This window comes from Pygoscelis adeliae, unplaced genomic scaffold (genome assembly GCF_000699105.1).
Source record: "Pygoscelis adeliae isolate BGI_AS28 unplaced genomic scaffold, ASM69910v1 Scaffold220, whole genome shotgun sequence".
Lineage (NCBI taxonomy): Eukaryota > Metazoa > Chordata > Aves > Sphenisciformes > Spheniscidae > Pygoscelis > Pygoscelis adeliae.
The window spans coordinates 1,157,791-1,180,947 of record NW_008824049.1 but is presented as its reverse complement, the minus strand read 5'-3'; the positions used below and the strand labels follow the sequence as shown (position 1 = coordinate 1,180,947).

At 42.7% G+C, this 23,157-nt stretch overlaps 1 protein-coding gene across 1 annotated transcript in view; it reads right to left on the bottom strand.

The window, feature by feature from the left end:
* LOC103924973 (multiple epidermal growth factor-like domains protein 6) overlaps window positions 1-23,157 on the bottom strand; it is a 189,026-nt gene that overhangs the window by 32,674 nt on the left and 133,195 nt on the right. The window contains 12 exon segments of the mRNA XM_009333595.1: window positions 4,170-4,301; window positions 5,414-5,539; window positions 5,985-6,119; window positions 7,137-7,271; window positions 8,101-8,229; window positions 8,592-8,720; window positions 10,900-11,031; window positions 13,615-13,767; window positions 14,893-15,015; window positions 15,598-15,720; window positions 17,828-17,965; window positions 20,606-20,728. Coding sequence (XP_009331870.1) covers window positions 4,170-4,301; window positions 5,414-5,539; window positions 5,985-6,119; window positions 7,137-7,271; window positions 8,101-8,229; window positions 8,592-8,720; window positions 10,900-11,031; window positions 13,615-13,767; window positions 14,893-15,015; window positions 15,598-15,720; window positions 17,828-17,965; window positions 20,606-20,728 — 1,578 coding nt within the window.

Genomic DNA, 23,157 nt, shown 5'->3' with positions numbered 1-23,157 from the left:
AAGAGGCTAGAGATGCCTCGGGAGCAGAGCTCTCCAGGGATAGTAAAGATCTCACCTCCAAGGCAGCATAAAATGTTTAGGGACGAATTATGGCTTTCATAATCTTGCACACACACACACGCACATTTTTTTTATACATATATGCATATATATACACACACACACACACAATTAAAGTGGGGTAAAAAAGCAGAATGAATAAAACAGAAAACCCATAGGCAGAACATTAGGGATCGCCAGATGTTTTGTTGGTGGCAATGGCTTCAGCGATTACCTTGCCAGAGAAGATGACAACCAGCTATTTGGCTACTTTTTGTCTGCAGAGATGCTGTTTTGAGAGAGGTCAAGAGCAAAAGAGAAGTGGAGCTGGCAGCTCTTTCTCTGGGAGCTGGTCTTCCCACTAACTGCCCTTCCATTTCCTCTGTGCCAACAGCAACAAGAGCCGTCAGATCAACTTTCCAGGGTTTTTGTCTTAGGTCACTGTTCCAGATTAATTGTTTTGACATTTCTGTGTGACACCACCAGTTCATTCTGCCTAAGCTTCTGAGACTCTGGTAGCTACATCTGTGCTACTGTAAGACTGTTAAACTAATAGATAAAATATTTATTTTATTCAACAACATCAATATAATCAATAATAATAATAATAATAATAATAATCAGCTTAACTATGCAACTTATTGCCACAAGATGAAGTGGATACCAAATGTTTGCATGGAATCAAAAAGGAAATAGGCACATTAATTGGAAAAAAAATCAAGTTGTATTAAATATAGAGATATTGCTTCTGTCTCAAGAATCTCCTGAGTGACAAATTGATGAAACCTGGGGAAACATATCAGGAATTATCTATATGCCTGTTTTTATCCTCTGAAGGCATCTGCTATTGACCTCTGTTAGAGACAGGTTAGTGGAGATCATTGGCCTCTGGTAAGACCATTGCACATTTTTGTTGTTAATAAATGGAGGACCCTAAATCTTCCTGATTCTGCTTCTGTTATGTACATGTGAAGCATTTCTATATGCCTCGCCTTAAAAAAAGGTTTATGAAGAAAAATTGCGGACCTAAAACTGGATAAATAAAACCAATATGGAAACTTCTATACCACAAGCCAAATATACATCAATCCTATCGCTCACACAAGGTCTTAACATTAAAAATAGCTGTTGAGTCCAAAACAAGTCTGAAAATAGCTTTTCTGGAATCCAAATTAGGGAAACTATCTAACCCCAATGAAACCCGAGAGCCCTGCGACGTGCTGGGCAGACCGGAGGTGGTACAGCCTGGAGGTCTTCCTGGAGGGAATTACCAGGAAAAATAATTTCTGGTTTTGCAAATTCCCCGTGTTGACAAAGTGGCAACTCACGCCATTCGCAGTGTTTCCCAGTGAATCCCGGCTCACAGAAGCAAGAGCCGGTGACCGGATCGCAGCTGCCGTCACTGTTATTGCAGACACACGTGTTTTCACAGCGCTGTCCCCAAAGGCCACTATTGCAGGCTGCAATGTAAAATGGTATTTACATTGAGAATCAACTTCAAGCTTGCCTAATGGATTATTTTACATCTAAATGAGAGAACAGAAAAGATGCAAAATAGCCCCTTAAGATACAGGAGCTCTGGACTAGACTCTCAGCTGCAGCATGGGGCACAAATCCACGGAAATAAATACAAGTTTTGCTGCTTTATTTCAGCTGAAAGTAGGCAGATTTTATGCCATCCACATAAAACTAATCATTCATAGTCAACCCATATCAATCAATCCAGTCACAAATGCATAATTTCACAGAAATAAAATACCAGCTATTGACTCACTCAGCACAAATAAGCATAACCAGAATAGACAATGGGTAAAACAAGACAGGTTTGTGAGCATCCTCCATATTTTCCTCAAAATACTGGGAAATGCAACATGGACAAAGACAGACAAATTTCACAGTCTTTGTTAAAGCAACTTACTGCTTTCATTCTAAAAATCACATAACACTGACATGATTACGACAATGTACCACGGCATCTCCTTCCTTTCTTGTAAGTATAAAGATTAAAGTGCCAATTAGGGCAACAGAAACCTGGTTTTGCAGTTGGGAGTCTGTTTCATGCCTGGTCTGTGATAGTTGAAGAGTTGCCTTACTGAGACATCTCTGCAAAACAACTTTTCTCATATCTTTTCCTGAACAGAAATAAAAGCTTTCCTTTGCCATGGTCTCTTAATTTTTTAGACAGCCTAGGGAGTTATGGAAAGCTATCTAAGTGGCTCTACACATTACCAACTGGTTTGATTTTTAAAATACGCATATTGGTGGAAACTTCAGATTTTCCCAGAGTTTTCTTCAGTACCGAGCCTGAGAAGCCAGGTCCAAAACTTGCTGCTGTCAACACTGGCAATTAATTTGTATGATTTTATGTGTCTAAGACCAAGTTTAGAAAGAGGTTTGTATTCTGTTGGCTTTTTGCAAGGGGGATCATAACGAATCAAGCAGAAAAGATATGAAACAGTAAAAGGAAAGAATCAAGCAGGATGGCTTAACATTTATATGGTGCTATCCAAAAAGGGCAAATTTGTACTCTTACACGGTCATCAATATGGAGAGTGATGCTAAAGTCAACAGAAGGATGGTCTGCTCTTCCAGAGAACAGAATTTCTCCCAGCATTTATATTCACAAGTTAAGGAGTGACCTTAAGACACATGACTGTACGTGCCACTCACTTGTTGAATAAATCTCCCCTAAACAAAATGAAAAATTGAGAATTAATCTTAAAACTAATCTGCGCTGAAAATGAAAAACAAAACTGTCTGTCAGTCAAAATGCTGACAGGACAGATGGTATTGGGCAAAGGGATCCATAGTGTTGAAATAAGAGCTTATAGCAATACTTTGCGCTTCATCAGCCATCTATTTCAATACTTTGAACCTAGATAATTAAGGATTATAACCACCCAGGCTGTGCAAACCCATAAACACACAATTTCAGAAGCAAAAAGATTAGCAAAAGTATATTAGAAAACTGTAATAGACTAAGAACAAACAGAGCCGTTTTTTACATTTGCAGTTAAGTCCCTGGGAGATACCGTGTGCCCTGTGGAGCGAATACACATTTGACTTATGGTGTTTGCAGTCATGGCCAGTCCAGCCAGGGGGACACACGCACTCTCCGGTGACATGGTGACACTGAGCACTGCTGCTACAGCTGCATAACAGCAGGCAATTTTGTCCATAGTAACCATCATGGCAGGCTGAAAACAGATGAACAGACTGCAATTTCACCTAGATAATAACTCAGGCACAGACTGATCTTTTTAAACAAGACAGCAACAGCTTGCCCTCTAAAACATGCATTAGTTGAATCCAGAAATCAAAATGGCAAAATGAAAGAAACATCTGTAATTTGTATACTAGGTGTCTGGGGCTGAGCCCTGTAGAGTGGGAATGGCTAGAGTGACTTTCCGGTGCTTCTCCTGCACATCAGGATCAATCAGAGGAGGAAAAAAGAGTGCTGAGCAAACCTTCGTCAAAAATGATTTTGTGACTAACAAGGAGAAAAAATATGCCACCAGTGAGGTCTTGCACGAAGCAGTGCTGTCCCTGAGAGCCTGTCTATGCCAGCACAACAGCCATACCCAAGCAGCCTTTAATACCCATAGGCTGGGTAAGGAGTCATGCCCCAGTAGCACAGACCAGTTGCTTGAGCATGTTCTCATGGTCTCTGGTGGATCTGCAGAGAGAGCACTTATACTACTCCTTCATCCTCACTACTATTTAATCCTAAATTATATACATCAAGGAGTGTTGCTGCAAACATAACCGATGAGTGGTGCCATAAGGACCAATTGGTCAGCACCTCTTGCCAAGCAACCAGAAGTACAATGCAAGTATTGTGGCTATTACACATTGTATTTCTAAGTACATATTGCCATAAATTAGGTCTAATGACAACATCAATTTAGGATGCAGTTTAGCTTGTCATCTGCATTTATCTGTAATCTCCCTCTGGCAAATCCTGTCAAATCCAACCTGGGAATTCCTGAAGCTGAAGGATAATTTATCTTGGATCAGTGTGCCTAACATAACAAGCATCTCACAAAACAGCAAGAAGGTAGAAATCAAACCATAAGCCGAATTTTCAAACTGACTTTCTTTTCATGGAGAAGGCCGATGTGAGGACTTACACATAGAGCAGGATGCCCCGGTGTAGCCAGGGGGACAGTCACAGGCTCCAGTTTCTCTGTTGCACTGTCCCCCGTTGGCGCAGGGCTCACAGGAGGACTGACAGTCTGGTCCCCACCGGCCGGCCGGGCAATCTAGGAAAAAAAGCACACGAGATGCTCCCAATGCCATTTTCTGTTTCAAGGCAATTATTCATTTCTGCTGTTACCTTGAAGAATTTAAAAATAATAGTAAAACTAAGCTGGATAAAGAACTGTTATATTATCTCTATAGATATACAGCGCTTTCACAGTAAACCTTCTGAAAGAGTCAACACGCCTCTGTACTGCAGCACGCAAGAACACATCTAAAGAGAGACCCAAAGGCTCTCTTCCAACTTCTGTCACTGTGTGTCTGTTTTTTTGGTTTGGTTTCTGATACAGTAACATCAGGCATATTTGGACATATCTGAAAAATTAACTACTGCACTCAGAGAAGGAAACCTGCAGAGGACGGTAATCTGTAGACAGATGCAGGAGGGGAGGGCTGCTGTTGTATTTTTGCTGGGCTGAGTGGGGTCAGGATGGTCATACAGTCCAGAAGGACTGGACGTGAGGTGGAGGCCAGGTCTCCATTCAGCTCTACCTCCTTCACCAGGTTCCTGCTCTGTGGAGTGGTGCGCCACAACCCAGGTCCACGCAGGGCAGATGCTCCTCAGGTGTGCAATAGCCAGAGCTCTGCAAGTGGAAGAGGGACGTCCCATGGCCCCATGGTAGTTCAGCGTCCCCGAGACTTTTTAATGCCTTTAATTAATTACCCACAATAATGCTTTCCTTCTTAATTCCTTCCTCTGTTCCAGGTCCTTCACTTGCTGGTTCCACAATAGCTGTCTTTGGCCAAAGCCCTTCAACAGCTTCTGAGGCACATTGTGTGCATATGGCAGCACAGTCCCAAGCTCTGCTCTGGGACTCAGAGCTGCTGCAATGCCCTGGTATCGCTGCCCAACTTGTATAGACCCAGCCCAGCGTACAAATCACTATCATTAATTGGAGCAGAGAGACAGGTCAGGTAACTGAATCACACTCCCTCCTTCACAAGCAATCCCATGCGGTGGACGTCGTATGTTCTGCACCAAGACTTATCCTTTACCCTTCCTGCAAATGAAGCCTATTGCATTGCTGCAGTTTTGGTGGGAAACAGAAATTCCATTTCTTATCACGTCTGTCAAAGCAAGACACTCACGACCCTAGCCCGACACCAAACACACCTTGCTCACACGTAGTGCCAGTCTTCCCAGCTGGGCAAATACACTGCCCTGTCTTCGGATCGCATGGTGCTTCTCCACAGCTGCACCTCTGCTGGCAGTTCACCCCAAAGCTCCCAGGCTGACAAGCTGGTCAAAAGAAACCCAAAGACACGGTTAGTATAAGGAAGCATTTTGAAAACATTAGGAGGCACCACCACCAGCAATTTTAAACTGACCTGTGCTGGTACCAAGTGATCTATGTTAGCATCAGTGTCTCAGCGACTGGTGGTCTGTAATTAACTGCAACAGAGCTCTAGAAAATCTGTGTCTGAAGCTTTAAAAGGAACTATAGTTACCTGGACAAATGTTAGCTTTAGTAACTGGCCACAGCCTTGTGCCTCGACCTTTGCAAGCAGAGTGACAGCAGTTGCTAGGCTCCAGATATCAGTTTGGCTTCAGTGGGGAACTGCCAGCTCGTATCAACAACAAATGTACCCTTTGATTTGCAACTTCTGTATCTGAACATAAGTATCCTGAGTAACCTTTCCCATCCAAAGTGTACCTCCCAGGGAAGCATGCAGTGAGTACCTACATAAATGGCATTTTTCTCCATGAAACCCAGGTGGACATGGTTGTTTGCAGACTCCTGTCTCATGATCACACAAAACATCAGTAGGACAGCTGCACCTCAGTTTGCAACCAGCCCCATAAAAGCCAGGCGTGCACTCTGGAAAATGCAAGTAGACACAGAACATGTATAAGAAAAAGGAACAGTTAAGAAAACTGAACAAAAGTCAGACAATAATTTGGCAGAAATTTGCAGAAAATCTATTATAATGTACGTTTTAGAGGTGCTGATAACAAGTGTAAATACTTATTAAACACCTGCATGGACATTTCAAAGAGGTTACTGCTTAAATATAACCCAGAAACAGAGTGGCAGAATACTTAAGGATATATTCAATTACAACCATTACAGAATTACTCTTCTTATCTGTCTATACTTTCTGCTGCTCTCTGCCTTGGTGCAAAGCCAGTGCTGCGCGAGGGATGCTCCCTCTCCCCCAGAACCCAGCACATCACCAAGAATGCTAAAGATATTAAATATCGTCACTATTATTCTCCACCAAACCCCCCAGAACTAGCATCATAAGTCCGACACATTCCAGCCTGCCCAGAGAGGAATCTGAAGGGAGAATCTTTATTGCGTTACTCCATTACTGTCTGGAGAGAGCTACTGAGACATACAAACGTGAATGTGGAAGACAATTCTCTCTGAACTATCCCCAAAAACTACAAAGAATAAGTTGAATTCAAAGACTTGCAAATCTGAAGGAAAAGTAGCATTACTGAAACCGTTTACAAACAATCCTGCTGCCATAAAACACAGATTTTGTCACTTACTTACTGTCTGTGTGAAAAAAGGAAAGAACAAAAGTGAAAACTCCCACAATCTTCATTATTAAGGGTTGTATTAGAATTTGGTTTCTAGGTTTCTGTTGTCATTTGATCAGGCTAAAACTCCTGCATTCTTAAGCTGTATTCCCCTTGATGTCCCTGTAAGCCCTGTGATATCAGGCACTCATGGAGTTTGTTGTATGACAAACCACAGACAAAATAATTAGTAGAATATGAATATATTACGTAGCAGCAGCAGTCAAACAAAGCAGATGGGAGGAAGAATGAGAAATAATGCTAGGACAAAGGAATAAGCAGACATAGGGAATCTGGCTTTCTATTATACCTTTCTGACACTTTTTGCCATGATAACCAGGCTTGCAGGTGCAAGTCCCGTTCCTCGTGTTGCATTCCAGCGTGTGCTCTTTCACGCACTGACACTCCTCTGAGCAGCCAGTTCCAAAGGCCCACCTGGGACAGGCTGCAGCCAGATGAAAAGGAATCATTAGCTCTGTAATTATGCATGAGTTATTTGAAATTGCACAGTGATGCAGAAGCAACTGCTGCAAAAAGCAAAACGTTCATTTTACTTTCAGCAAATACATCCACATTCCTATGACAGTGTCTCTTAAAGTGTGGGTGTATAAAATATAGTTTACATGATTCCTTTATTAAGTAATTCATTTAATTTTAAGCCATATGAGGTAAATGCAAAAACCAGAAATGTTTCAAAGCAAACTTAGTTAAGTTTCTGAATGAAAAAATATTTGGATACACTCCAAGACAAAAGCTTTCATGAAAAAAAAAATCACAACTATTTTTCAATCTTGTACAGATTTTACGAACAAAACCCGTAAGTGCAAAGAAACTTGACCATGTCTTTTGTAACATTTTTGTTTTGATTCTTTTTATTCCCATTTAACATTTTGCCCTCATCCTGCCCCAACCAGCCCTGCTCCTCAGCTTCCACTCCAACCGTATCAACAGCCACTAACTAGCTCCAACCAGTCTTTAACCTCACCATCAACCCTAACGTTAACCTGCCTATCCCAACCCAACCCTACCTATAGTCCTCACCTTTGTGCATCAGTAAATCTCAGTCCTTATGGCAAAGATTAATTGCTAGAGGAAAAGATTAATGAAGTTTCTGGGGCTTCCCGGGACACGTCAAAAGTCAAGTCCTCCCGTTACTCCCAGCTCATGGCAGAACCCAAAGCCGCACTCATTTTATGTGTGATGTGGAATCTTTTTAAGACTGTTATGTTGTGCATGTGTTAAATAAACAGATCCAAAAAATTATGGGGACTTACTAAGATGGCAGAAGCGCCCGTAGAGCCCTGGGTCACACAGGCAGGCTCCATAGAGTCTATGGCAATAGCCGTTGTTGGCACAGTTGCACGGTTTGTTACAGTTCTTCCCAAAGAGGCCTTTCGGGCAACCTTTTGAGTGCACAAACACAGCAAGGCATCAGCTGTTAAGTGTTAAAACACAAACACCAAATCAGCTCTCTTTTAGTTGGCATGACAGAAAAGACCATGCTGACTTGTCGCTGACCTGGGGCTCTGCGCAACCCATCCTTACAAGGCACTTGCTTTTTCTCACCCTCTGTCTTGCTTATTATTTAAACAAAAGTCACTGCAAGGCAAGCCGTAGGGTTATAGTACATCTCGCACAATGGGGACTGTTCTCATTCGCGCACCTAAGATTTAGCACGCACAATTACATCTAGATAGAAACAAGGGGAAAGAAGTGGTGAGGTTTCAGGCACACGCTACAGCCGGCAAGACAAGGGGAGCCGTACCATCTTCACAGAGCTTGCCGTGCACGCCGGGCGGGCAGCGGCACTGCCCTGTGACAGGGTCGCAGGAGCCTCCGTTCTGGCACTTGCAAATGCTAGCACAGCCTCTGCCATACGTCCCCAGGGAGCAAGCTGCGGAGAAAGCAGGGAAGATGAATGGGCAAAGAAATCTTTTCCCTCTGCTAGAAATGAAATAAAATAAAGACTCCATCAAAACTGAGCAAGGAAAGAGTCTCTTTAGTCAAGTGGGCTCTAAACCAAATCATATTATTTTTATATAAGGTAATACACATCCATCTAATACTTACTAGATAATTTTAAAAGGACGCCTGAATTAATCAAGCTTACTTATGTGAAGTACTATGTGATGTATCCAAATTCTCCCCTGCATATGCTCCCCTCCACACAATACATGGGGCTCAAAAAACATTGCCTATAAAGTACAAAGCTTAAAAATCAGAGCACAATTTTGAATATTTGGACGTAAATATTTTAAGCATTTTTTTTTCTCTCCCAAATACTATTATAAAAATAACATCTTGTTTTTCTAACATAGTCCCTGAAATTCCCCAGACGATCACGGCAGAAATGGATCCACATCAGCACAGAATTCCATCCTAAAGCCCTCATCGCTCCAGTGCAAAACAAATTGTGAAATGAAGCCTTGCTCCACTGTTTGCAGCCTGAGCTAGCTGAGTAAATACAGTTGCTGGAGTCATCTGACTTAACTGACATTTTGTCAATGTACATTAAGAAATCTGACATTTCACATCAATTTCCATTCTGATTCTTTCATGCATTATTACTGAAATTTAGTTCCAATTTTCTCAACTATTTAGCTTACCCTAAACCCATGAACTATGCTGTATATTAAGAAAGTGAGATAAAAGAGTGAAAGCAGTCACATATGGCTAATTCATACAGATTATATATAGTATTTATCATTGTCAATGCCTGCTTCATTGGATTGCAGGTTTGGCTCAATAACGAAGTCCATTAAAGTTCTTTAAATTCCAGAGGCAAACTCCACCAGATTACATGCATAGGTATCTACTGTAAATACAGAGCAAAAATGTTGTTATTATTTATGAAGTGAACTAAAGAATTTGTATCCTGTCTTGAAATTTTTATAATCTATCCTGAACCACTAGAACACCATGAATAGAAGCAAGAATATCCTAATTCGAACTGTCTTAGGCAGATTAGAAAGTATCATTTTAATCCTCTTCTTTCCTATTCTCTCAGCTGTCCCCAGTGTTTACAAATCAAAGGCACGATTGGTCTCCCAAAATAACTATGGGCAGACCGTTGATTTCAATCATTTGCTGTTTTTTTTAGATTTCTGTCCTTGTGACGATGCCTTCTAAACAATCTTGATGGTGATTAACCTGAAGACTGCTGTCTACCGATGCTAAGTAATAATTCTTCATCGTCTCTTTGTCTCATCAGTGACAGCGCAGACTTTCTGAGTATGATGGGCCATCATGCCATACACCATGAAATGGAGGGACCCATCTCAAACATGCAGGAGACCTGCTATATGAAGTCTCAGGCAAGCAACAGACAAGTTTTGCCAAACTGCAGATGAAGAACAGCGTGTGGTACATCAAGAAATCACCACTCTATCTTTCCAGTTGGTTTTGATACATACTTCTGAATCAGAGAGATCTTCTGCCAGTAAGCAGGAATAAGGGGAGTAAAAAGCTATTACAGAGGGCACTGGCTGACTTGTCAAGAGAATTCTGAAAAATACAATTTCCAATAGTAAAAATTAACCATCCCAAGAAAATTATGTTAATAATAAAAAGAATGATAAGAAAAAAGACAGGCCCAAGTTTACCAACAAAAGGAGAAAAAAAAAAAAGGCAATATCTTGGGATGCTATAAAGGAACAATCAAGTCTAGCATCTATGTCCACCCAGATTGTCACACCACCTGCCAGGACAGACTTCTGAAAGTCAGTGAGGCAAGTTGTGCAGCAAAGCATGGCAGGCAAACCTTGGCACTTTTCAGCAGCAGAGTGAATAGGAATGAACACCAACACAAATACTTAGGAAGGGGTACTGTACTGTACTGCACTGGAGGGCAGAGATCTCGCTGTTTGAGGGTTCGTATTGTATACTGTAGCATCCCTTACAATTTCTATTTAATGTGCCACATTACAATAAAATTCTGATCTGCCTATGAGGCAGCTGTGCTCCTTAGAGAGCTTTACAGATTAAAAGTACAACAGGTTATTCCTATTTCCTACCTATCTGCAGTGTCACAGCACTAGGACAAAGTCCTTGCCTTTCAAACACACTGTACTCACTTTCATTGCAGATAATGCCGGTCCACCCGGGTGAGCAAACACAGCCACTGTGTTCACTGTTACATCTGCCTCCATTCAGACAATCCTCACAGCTCAAGCTACAGTCATTGCCAAAAGTGTTATCAAGGCAAACTGAAACGAAATATACAGAAGGCGTAGTAAGCATCCAGACAAAATAATTCCATAAGCTCTTACCTATTGTTCCAGATGCACAAGTGCAAGAAGGAACCTACATAACATTGACAGTCTGAAAAAAAAGTATTCACGTTGTTAGCGTTAATGTTGGTAGCGTTGCAATACCACTGATTCATCGCAAAAGACAGTCCCAAATGGAGATTCCCAAATTTTCCTCTTCAAATTGTAGACTCTAAATAAAATGAAAGCTGGGACTTTAGCTGGAATTTACTCCCTTAAATGCTGTAATTCCCCATCAAAGAGCACTTAAAATTACTTTTTAAAAGCAAATATTTTGCCTTCATAAAAAGTGAATTTGCACCTAATGCTTGATAATATTGTATATAATTAAAAGTATTTATTGGGAGAGAATCTCCTCCTTTTCTCCCTGCTAGGCTATCCTTTTTGTTCTTCTACTGCAGGAGGTGGATGCGGTGCCATTTAAGCATAGTTCAGTGATATTTTTAACAGCATAGTTTGAGTGTTATTCTAGGAAAACAAAGCATAATACACATTTATCACTTCCTTTTTTCTTCATGGACATGAAAAAAGGGCTAGTTTATATGGGAAAGCTTATATGAAAATGCATTCCTCCCTCACCTTCCCCACCCTCCTTTCCTCCCTTGCACCCGCAGATATGCGCAGCCTCATGTTCTCTCTTTGTGGGGTCTATTGAGAAAGGCATAGAAAATAAATGTTACTCTCTGCTAAAATACCTCGGTGACATTAAGATCCTATCCACACAGTTAGTTTATTGCCTTTGAGGCTTTATGGCTGTGGCTGGAGGCTTTTTGGAAGGGGATTTTGAACAACACCTGAAAGTGAGCTGGCAGATTATTTCAGCTAACAGTAAGTCAGCAGGTTGGTTGCTTTTCACCAGCAATTTTCTGTGTGAGGCCAGATTTCCTCTAGGTCTCAGCACCCAACTGTTCCTTTTTCTGAAGCTGAACAAATGCCCCAGCTTTCAGAGACATTCAGAATCCCAGTGCTCCCACTTGAAATGGGTTACAAACTCATACTTCAGGAGAAGAATACAGATTACCATTAAAAATGACATGCTTCTACATTAAAAAGTCATTCAATCTACAGAAAATAGGTAATTACTTACACCAGCTTATTGTTTAAAGCTGTATTTTTATAATATAGATAGCAGCACAAAAATATGTCTGGAAGTATAAGGAATAAATCAACATTTGGGAGGTAAAAGAACTTACTAAATCATTAAAAGTTTCATTCCTCCATCAATTTTTCCGAGAAACCCTCATGTGCTGCAAAGACTCAGCTTTAGAAAAAGTGCAGATGCTCAGCTATGACTGATAATACCCAAATTTATGTGACTAAACATAAATAAAACATACAAAAACTGGTCAATAAATATTTGATTGTGGTTTCTAGGCTTGATAATTTTGCCTGTGGTTATCTCATTCATCAGTTTCCCAATTGTTTATCAGTGTCGTTGACTCTGGCTGGATGCTATGTGATTTGGGAGGTCTTAACAGTTTTGTTCATAAAAATAAGTTAATTTTTTATTAAAGCCAAGACCAGTTCCCAATTTTTGCCTGTAGGGCACAGTCCTCGGATGACTAGAGCTCGTATAAAAATCACAGGACATTCATAACAAAAATAAGAAATCTCATTCCTCCCTGGTGACCCACCAGCACATGCTGCGCTCATCAGAAAGAAAGCACAGGGTTTCAACTCATAATACTCTTTAAGTGGTGAAGTTTCCACCTTCAGGTGGAAAGACCGAAGTCATGCAAAGCCCAGGTAGGGTGCAAAGCTGCTTTGCACCCAACTCCTGTGACTGTGTGTACTCATGTGCTCTCTTTGCCACCAGTTCTGCCGAGCCCTCGGCCAGCCTGAGCTCTACGTGAATAGGTCTGTGCTTTTCCTGGAGAACATGCCCAAAGCATCAAAAGGGACCTGAATCTCCAAGAGGGTTGTTTTTTTCCACAAACAAGAATGCAAATATCTTAAGCAAAAACCCCTCCAATTATTATAAAAGAGCTTGTAAACAGGCACACATGCCCCCACACCTCCCTTTCCTAGCTCTAGGAGAAAGGGAGCATTTCCCAAGGGTTTGTTCTCAGTAGAGCCGCTTTGTGGTCGATTTTGTGCATTGCAATAACCCACACAATCCTCTCACCCCCGGGATGAACACGATCTTTCTGTCTGTTGCCTCTGGGGCTTTGTGCATACACCCTGTGTTTCCAAGAAGCCTCCCATCCCTTGCTTGCTGTGCTGCTCACTTTTCCCATGCCTCCCTTCGCACTCCTCCCCGCCGCATTCAGGCAGCAGCAGCTGCGACCAGGGAGCCTTCCTGTTCTCCAAACATATCCGATTTGGGATGGGACATGTGGCAATGCCTCCTCCCCGCTGGCATGGAGGACAGACAGAAAGCAGGATTAATGCTCACCCTTCCTCTGCTCCTCCTGATGGCTTAAGCCCAGCCAGCCCAGCATCACTCTCGCCCCAAATCCTCTTTCCAAGACTATTCCCCGCATTTGCCACGATGGCTAAAAGTGACGCTTGTTCACTCACCGACCCTGTGCACCAGGGTGAGCTCTCCTCGCAGGTCTTCATCCTCATAGAGGGAAGCAAGCGCGTAGCGAAGGAGCTGGGGGGGACCTCTGAACTGCAGCCCCGGAGCCCCAGCGAACCCTGCGGCCTCCTCCACATCCATCTCCTCTCCACCTAGGGCTGACATACACACGTGCCATCAGGACCTGGCCCCGAGTCTTCCTCTGTGACACTTTCCTCCCATTTACATCTTGTTTTTCATTATGCTGATAGATTTTCCAGCTACACCCCTGTGCAGTCTGCACAGCAGTCACAGCCAATTCATTTTCTCATCTGTACTTATAATATATATATATATATCTGTGCTATCCAAAAAAGAGAAAAGGGGGGGTGGGAAATCTTTCCCTTTCCTTTCTTCTGGAAATAAACTCTGGTCCTGGAGAGTCCAAAAAAACATTAAACAGGGAGCTTAATTTTCCTCACTTGAAATTTGAAATTATTTTTAGTTAATGAAGATCATTAGCTTATTTTGGAGATGACAAATATAGAGTGAGGCTGGCTGTCCAATTTATTTTCAGAAAAACTAAAATTTGAGCCTTAAAATGATGGGAAATCAGTTGGCTTTCTTTTTGGAGTTGGTTAAAACATCAAACTCTTCCCAAGGTTTAGCAGGTGCTAAACTTGGTTATAAAATTAAGTTGCTAGGCTAAACTCTGTACTGGTTACACTGGCAGAAATCCAGAATCACACCACTGACTTTAGTGGAAAACTTGCCTTGGTTCATCAAAGCAGAATCTGGCTACCTTTTTTCCACAGGATGTTAAACTTCATCAAATAGTGCAAGAAAACTGTCAAAATAGTATTTATTTCTAAAACACGAGGTTTAGGTTTTCAAACATGTCCAGGGGATTAAGCGTTCGTCTCCCATTAATCTTTGGCAAAACCAAAAAATTACTTAACGATGAACCAAAGCAGAATCTGGCTACCTTTTTTCCACAGGATGTTAAACTTCATCAAATAGTGCAAGAAAACTGTCAAAATAGTATTTATTTCTAAAACACGAGGCTTAGGTTTTCAAACATGTCCAGGGGATTTAAGCATTCATCTCCCATTAAACTTTGGCAAAACCAAAAAATTACTTGACGATGAACTTGGGATCCACATGTTGCACATAGCTCTACCCTGGCCACATTCAGAGATGGATCCAGTTGGCCTCCCAAAATCCCAGGATCTGTGAAAATCTCAGTTGAATTCACATTTTAAATCAGTGGGAAACACTTTAATGTAAAAATAACTTACCAATGCAGGACCATCTGTTAACACCAAGCCTGTAACCCTCCTTACATGCACATTCGTACGACCCCAGAGAATTAACACAGAAATGGTCACAGTTGCCATTATCAAGATGACATTCATCCACATCTAGAAAAAACAGATATAAATGCTGATTAGGTGCAAGTGCCTCTGCTCAGAGAGTGCTCTCTGCACCTGGCTGCATTCAAAAAATTATTCTGCACGTAGGAAAACCTGATTTTCTTAGTACTTTGGGGCTCTCCGTTTCTCACTAGTACTGGAGATATTAAAACATTTCAGGGCAACATGGAACAGATTATTTCACCTATGTTTTTGTCTCAAGTGAAAACAGCTGCTTTAAGCAGTTAAGCTCAGTTGATCCTTTGGTTATTTCGAGGGCTCTCCTTTTGTAGAAGTAGTCTTTAACGCACATCAATATACAGTGTCCATGGAGAGAGGAGGAAAAGTTCCTCTCTGCTGGCTCGTCTCCCGCAGCCCCACTTTTCCCTGCTTGATGCTAGGTTATTACTGTATTCCAGTCTCAAAAAGTGGAAATTACACATTTGTAACACCTTATCAGCAAAGCTGGCATAGGTCACTGATTCTCTTATCAGGGAAATGCCCACAAAGCCCTGTGATGAGCTTTGACAGCATTTCTTCTACCTGCTGTTGTGCTTAGTTAGACTGAGCCACCAGTATCAAAGGACTTACCGTCGCAGGCACAGCCGTCGGCGTTCGGCTGGAACCCGGCTTTGCAGGCACACTCGTAGCCGCCCACACGGTTGATGCAGAATTGGGAGCAGCAGGACTCTCCAGTCTCACACTCGTCCAGCTCTGCAAGGAAGGGGCAGCTTGTTCAGCCCTTGGACACGGTCTGAGCTGCTGCCACAGTTTTGCTCGGCAGCTACTGCGCTATTCAGCACATGCCTTTCTATGTCTTCCTCTCCCTTCACCCACATAAAACCCACATTCATGTCTGAATCCTGATAATGGCTGTATTCTATCTTCTCCCACAGCAGCCAATATCCTCCATGTCCAGGGAGAGGCATCTTTTTTTCTGGAAGTCTTAGGTGCCACGAGGTGATTTACAAAACAGAAAACAACTAGGTCTCACCAGCCCACACATACCATCTATTTGTCAGTAATCTACATTTAACCATTTGCACTTCTGTACGCTCAACCTTTTTCAATGCAAACTAACAGTGAAACAAAGCTCTGATCCAACAACGCATTTCTGGACATCAGCAGCCTGCTAGGTGCAATTGTTGTTTTTGAGAACTAATTGCCCATTGCCTTATGCTGCCCTGTGTCCACCCGGAAATTGGTATCGTCGACACCGCTGTTCTGGTGATTAGATACGAGAACCGAGCTGTTATCTTTTCACTACAGGCTCTCAGCTGATCTCAGCCCTCGCAGCCTGCTGAGCGGGTCGGTGGCCATTCAAGGGCCACCTTGTCGATGCTGAGTCTGCAAAACGCTTTTGAACGTTACCCAGACGAGCAGCCACAGATGGGAAAGGTCAGTGTCTCAATTAACCTTGGAAGGAGTACCAACATTATTAGGAAACACCGACAGGAGAAAGAGGAGAAAGATAATGTAATTAATCAATCGAAGTGAGGAGGTCAGCACAAAAATGATTAATGCAGGTTATTTGAACACGGAGTGTTTTCCAGAAATGTCACAAGCCGAGGTCCTCTGCAGTACGCCAGACGATGCCTGGCTCTGGGGTCTAGCAACAGCCCCTTGTCTGTGTAGGAATGCGAAATGTGCATCCAACAAAAAGGAGATTTTTGCTCTTAAGAGCAGCTTTTCATGTCCTGAGCCTTGCCAAACCCTTCCACTGTGCTCTCACTTCCCTCGCTGTGGCCAGAGTAACTGCTTCCCTCTGAAATCTCCATAACAGGTCCCTGAGCTGGGGGGGGGGGCAGGAGGCTGCTCTGTCTCCTCTCATCCATACACAAACGAGACTGCGTAACCCATCCCATCCCTGCGAAGCTCTGGGTCCAAATCTGCCTCTCTGACCTTTTTTTCTTTTGCTTTTTAAGCTCCAGCATCAACCGCCCTTGCAGACCTCGGTGCTTCCCTCCTCCCCTGCTCCTTCCTCTCTCCTGCAGTTGGCTTTTTTCGTTGCAAAACTCCTCTTGTCTGTAATGCCTCTCACATTCATCAGAGCTCCCACTCTCTACCTCTCCTCATGTCTTACTACACTGCTCTGTGATGCCTGCTTTTTTTTTTTCCCCCTCTTCTTGGCTATTCTTGAAAATTTTAATGGCATAGTGACAGCAAGTCTAAACCAGAATGAGATACAGTTTGCATAGCAAAAGCTGTAAACAAACAAAAAAAATAATCACATCATAAAATCGTTTAAAACATGAAGGCATTTTTAAGCTCTTCTCTTGAAATAAAAACAAATCTAACTCTATTGCTTTCACTTCCTAAGTGAGACTTCTCTCAGCCAGAAGTGCAATCTCATCACTGTGCAAATCTGATGGAAATAGAGCAACTTCCATAACACAAAGTGGAGTTTGCGCATGAAGCACTTCAGAACAGCAGTGCTACCACTCCCAGCCAGAGCCAACCCTCTTCCCAGCCACCAGCTGAGGAAGGGAAAGAAAAAAATTCAGCCAAGTGATGCTTGGGCTGGACGCAATGAGATACGGCCACAGCAACTGGTGATGCACCAAAGTATCATCTTCCATTTGGGAGGCAGAACTCCTTCCCTTCATTAATTAATAATCCCAGCAAACATGCAGAGCAAGGCAAGCTGGGGCAGCGGCTGAGGAAGCGCCAGAGGACAGTATTAATTAAAACTTGTAGTAAAAGGGCAGGGGATGGGAAGGTATTTCCTTGAGTGACAGCTCTCCTGCAGGCTCCCCTTGCAGAGAGACCCACCACACCTCCTCCCTCCTCCTGCAGAGGTGCAGCATTCGCCATGAATTACCTGCGCATGTTTTGCCGTCAAAATCGAGGCGATAGCCGTCGTCACAGGAGCAGCGCGGCCCCGCAGTCGTGTGCTCACAGTGATGAGAGCAACCACCATTGTTGTCCTGGCAGCTATTGATAATTTCCATTTCGATGCCTTGCAGAGAAATAAATCAAAAGGATGTTAAAAAGCAAGCACAGGGGGACAGTCACCGGAGAATAAGCCTTCCGTAAAAAAGCATACATAAGCCGACTACTGTAGCAGGAAATATAAACTCAGCTCCCACACACACGCGAGAAGAGTGTGTTTTGGAATCACTGAACTTCAGGTATTTGTCTCCTTGTGTCACAACAGTGGATGCTCTCGACTTCGGTAACATGAAGCCAGCTCACCGTTTCAGCAGTCTGCCTGCTACGGGAGCATTCATGGGTTGCCTGAGATTTATGCTTTGTTTGAACCTAACAGTGAGTTCTGCCCTTGCCCCAGAGAAGGAAAGGAACCACTTGAGGAACCCAGGCGGTTCATCTCAACCCAGACTGCTTATGCTTTCCAAAAAGCAGCTTTTAGTTTTGTCTGCAAGTCTGCGAATGGGAGAGAGTTGGGTTCTGAAACATCCACCGAACACAAATGCCTTAAAATTTTCATAGCAGAGTCCTGCTGCCGAGCCTGACACCAAATCACAAAGCAAAACAATCTGCAGGTTTTGACCCTTGGACATCCCTTCAAGGGGGAACACAGCAGCTCCTCTGCTGAGACTTTGTCCCCCTACAATTAAGACAGGGTGGTGGTACGATGCCGTCACCAGCCCCCTTCGCACTGACAGACCACCCCACCCCCCTGCACTTGGTTGTGCTGGACAGTCCTCACAATATTTTGACCAGGTCCAGTGGAAACCCTCATAGAGGAAAGGGAACACCTGTCCATCTCATTCCCACCAAGGTACTTCATTAAACGATTTTTTTAGGATGAAAAGAAAATATAAGTTTATAAATTTATAAAGTTTCTCTTGAAGAATTAGCTGGATTGTCTTGTTACAGAGCTATTTAGAGAGGAATTAATTTCCCATACTATGTAGGAGAACTGAGAAACACCCTTCCTAAAGGAGCCATCGTACTGTCAGAAACACCCCAGCTCAGAGCTGTGGCCATCAGATCTGGTACAGAAGGATGGCATTTCCCCCCTGCTGTGGCTCCCCGCCCTGTGGCTCGTGGACACATCTGTGTCGGTGGCTCTGATCCTACCCCTTTTTGTGCCCGCAGGGAGCAACCTGCCTGCCAACCAGAAAAGCAAGTCTAGCTGGGAAAGGCTATAAATTAGGAGAACATATACGGAGGGCTACATCTCATGCGTGGTATGATTATTTGCACCAGGGAGAAGAAATCTAGTCTCCTGCCCAGTGTGTTAAGCTGGGATTTAGGAAACCCAGTGATCAAACATAGAATCTGACTTTATACACTATCTTCATCATTTACTTTGTCTCGGTTCTTCATCAGTAAAACTGGAATAACAGCTCTTCCCCATGCCGCTGGGGAAATGAAAGAATAAACAAAGATTGTAAATTGCTCAAACACTGGGATAATCCTGATCATAAATACATGCAGAATGTTTTTCTTGTTATTGTTTGCTCTGTAATAGTGTACATAAGGCACAGAGAATCACCATCCCCTGAGATTTGCTGAACATCAAGAAAAAATATTATCAGAAAGTCACAATGAAATCTAAGTGGTCTAAACCACTTTTTTATCCCCATAACAGATCATTTTATATCTATATATTAATTGCATTTTCTCTGCCATTGCACTACTCAGTTCCCCATCACCTATGAAATAAGTCTCCAGGATGTCTCTCACATATTTGGGTTTTGTTTTTAATGTATGTTAATGCTTTGAAACAGAATTTCATCCTTAATAAATATTTCTTACACACACATTCTTAAAGAAAGCATTCATTCTCTGGCATGCAGCATATTTTCCTAAGAAAATTCTGCTGAAAGTTCTTGCACAGTATTATTAGATTGAACGATCTTTGCCCACCTCTTTGCTAAAACAGGTCATGCTTTTGTCTGCATTCCAGTGAGCTTATGTTAGGTCCATAATAACACCAACTCTTCCACATCACCTCCTTTATTAATCTAAATTTGCCCTCAAGGACAGCCCAGGGATCACCTATCAACTAACAGCACTGGGAGTCAGTCCCCTTCTCAAGAAAAGTAGCGTTGATTAAGAAACCCTGCTTGCAAGAGGTAAGTATGTGAGGGAAGACAACAGAGCTCAGCATCGTTTTAGTTTGGGAAATTTTAGTTCAAATATTTTTTTCATCCCCAATCCTGCTTTTTTCCTTTTTTTATTTTAAAGTATCCACTTAACAGTGTCAATAATCTCAGGAGAAACATAAGTAAACCTAGACAGATAAAGACAAGAGCAGAATATCATGTTGGTTTTCTTTTGCATCAGATCCAGCATATAAAAAAATTGGGAGAAGGAGGGTAGGAATGAATACATTTCATAGAATAACAATATTTTGGTAGCTCTGCAATAGAATTCACCAGACTCTGCAGATAAACCGACAGGGCTATTTGCTCTTTGTAATGCAGTAATTAAGGTCTGTGAACACAGGCTTAGGAATGTATCAACCTGCAAAATGAGCAGTAGCAGAAGATGAAGAAAATAGTATTAAGATTGAGCTTTTGCATACATTTATTTTGCTGGGAGTGCTAATCCAACTGAATTAAAAATGAAGCATAGCCGTTTGCAGATAAGATAGCCTGAAATGCATAGATGTAAAAGTGTCACTTACGGTAGCACTGCTTTCCATCAGCCCCCAGCTCGAAGCCAGGGTTACAGACACAGGTGAAGGATCCCAGAGTGTTCACACAACGATGAGCACACCTGGCTCTCCCTTCTGCACACTCATCAATGTCTACAAAGCAGAGAGAAAGGCAAAGACATTCATTTGGATATTAAAATAAAAAATAATATTGCTCTACACGTACACGGCTGTATTTCCAAACATCCAGTGAAAAGAGCATCCTGATGTTAGTCTACAAATGACAGCATCTGATGAATCCAGGAACACTGAACTCACAACATTTTTCTCCAAAATAGTCTTTTTTTCTAAACACCGTTGACCTTGAACCTCTCAGTGTGAATATTACAATATCAAACATTATATTTATAGTATCAGCCAAAGCAACTTGTTTATTATTCCTGTTAAAAAAGCAATGGCAAAAGAAGTCACACGAAGAACTCAGAAGAAAGTCCTATCTCCCAGTACCCTAAAACTACCACTAGGTCCTCAATGCCATTATATTTAAATTAATGGAGCAGGAAATAGCTGATTATTTTCTGAATGTCAAATGATTTAGATTAAGTGGTGGCTGGGTTTCAGCGGGTACGATGGAGACAGATCTTCTCTGTCACATCCCTGAATCCTGCAGCTTCTACAGAAGTCCAGCAGGGAGGCACCTACTCCGATCAGAGGAGTTTCACCCCACCTCTAAGAAAAGAAAAAAGGTGAAGAGCTGTAGGTGGGGAGACTGTTTTTCACCCAGTCCTCTGTCAAGCAGTCTGCTCCTCAGCTTTACACTCGCTAGTCTGTATTTTGGAGTTAAATGTCACCAAAGGCACCCATCTTCCTAAAAACTTAGTGGAAGACCATGAAAATATTTTAAAGGAATAATAATTGGGAAAAAAAACAACAAAAGCTCACACTAAATACTGCTGCTGTGGAGCACAGCTGCAGAAAACACCAGCCTCCTTGCAAAGACTGGCATTATCTTAGACGTGGCAAACCCCTAACCGACCTCCTGCTCCTTCTCTTGTTCTGACATTTTGCTTGCAAAATACAGATTATTCATCGCAATGATTATAGTTCAGTCTCTCGCACACAGGAGAGAGCAGTCTGGTGCGCATCTCCTCACCTTTTACCACAGGAAACCACTTTCTAACATGTTTTTTTTCCTCTATATGTGCTGTAACCAGGGCCGTATTCATGGCCCCTTGTACCTGAACACAAGTAGCTCTACAAATGCCATCAGCCTGCTTGCAAAAAGAGGCCCCAGGCAGTGCAAAAACGACACACTGACTCATGAAAATTTCAGGATAAATGACAGCTTCTCTGAAGCAGCAATGTGAGTAGCTGCTGTTTAGAAAAAATGGGTTATTTCCCTTTTTCTGTAATTAATTGCTACTTTGCAAGTAAAGTATGTTGGTGAATGCTGTAAATGTTCTTTTCTCTTTTTCTGCTTTTTCATATCGAAAAATAAGAAGTTGAAAAACTGAACCGCAGCCACCATCCTGCACATATTTCTCCATATCTTGTAAATACAACTAATAGCTAAAGTATGGCACTTTAGTTGCCTTCTGTCTCCTTCTGGCTCGGTTTCCAAAGGGTCAAATACTAGCTTGAATTTTGCAGAAGATGTTGAATAATTTCTAGGAGAAAAAACAATACTTGTATATCCATAGTAAGACATGATGCTTAATGATTCAAAAGACTGTTGCCACAAGGTCAGGAAGAAAATTTGTTCCAATAGATAACATTGCAAGTTACCTAGTGCTTTAGTTTATACATAAATTAACAGAATTGTCAACGTGTATCCGAGATAAAATGAGTAACATGCTGACCCTAGTATTAAACCCATTGCTGTTTCCATCTATTAATCATAGGTGGCTTAGACAGGTGTACTCTTCGCTGGGTCAAAAACTGGCTGGACGGCCGGGCCCAGAGAGTTGTGGTGAATGGAGTTCAATCCCGTTGGCGGCCAGTCACGAGCGGTGTTCCCCAGGGCTCAGTTTTGGGGCCGGTCTTGTTCAATATCTTTATCAATGATCTGGACGAGGGGATCGAGTGCACCCTCAGTAAGTTTGCAGACGACACCAAGTTGGGCGGGAGTGTTGATCTGCTCGAGGGTAGGAAGGCTCTGCAGAGGGACCTGGACAGGCTGGATCGATGGGCCGAGGCCAACTGGATGAGATTCAACAAGGCCAAGTGCCGGGTCCTGCACTTCGGCCACAACAACCCCATGCAGCGCTACAGGCTTGGGGAAGAGTGGCTGGAAAGCTGCCTGGGGGAAAAGGACCTGGGGGTGCAGGTCGACAGCCGGCTGAACATGAGCCGGCAGTGTGCCCAGGCGGCCAAGAAGGCCAATGGCATCCTGGCCTGTATCAGAAATAGTGTGGCCAGCAGGAGCAGGGAAGTGATCGTGCCCCTGTACTCGGCACTGGTCAGGCCGCACCTCGAATACTGTGTTCAGTTTTGGGCCCCTCACTACAAGAAGGACATTGAGATGTTGGAGCGTGTCCAGAGAAGGGCAACGAAGCCGGTGAAGGGTCTGGAGAACAAGTCTT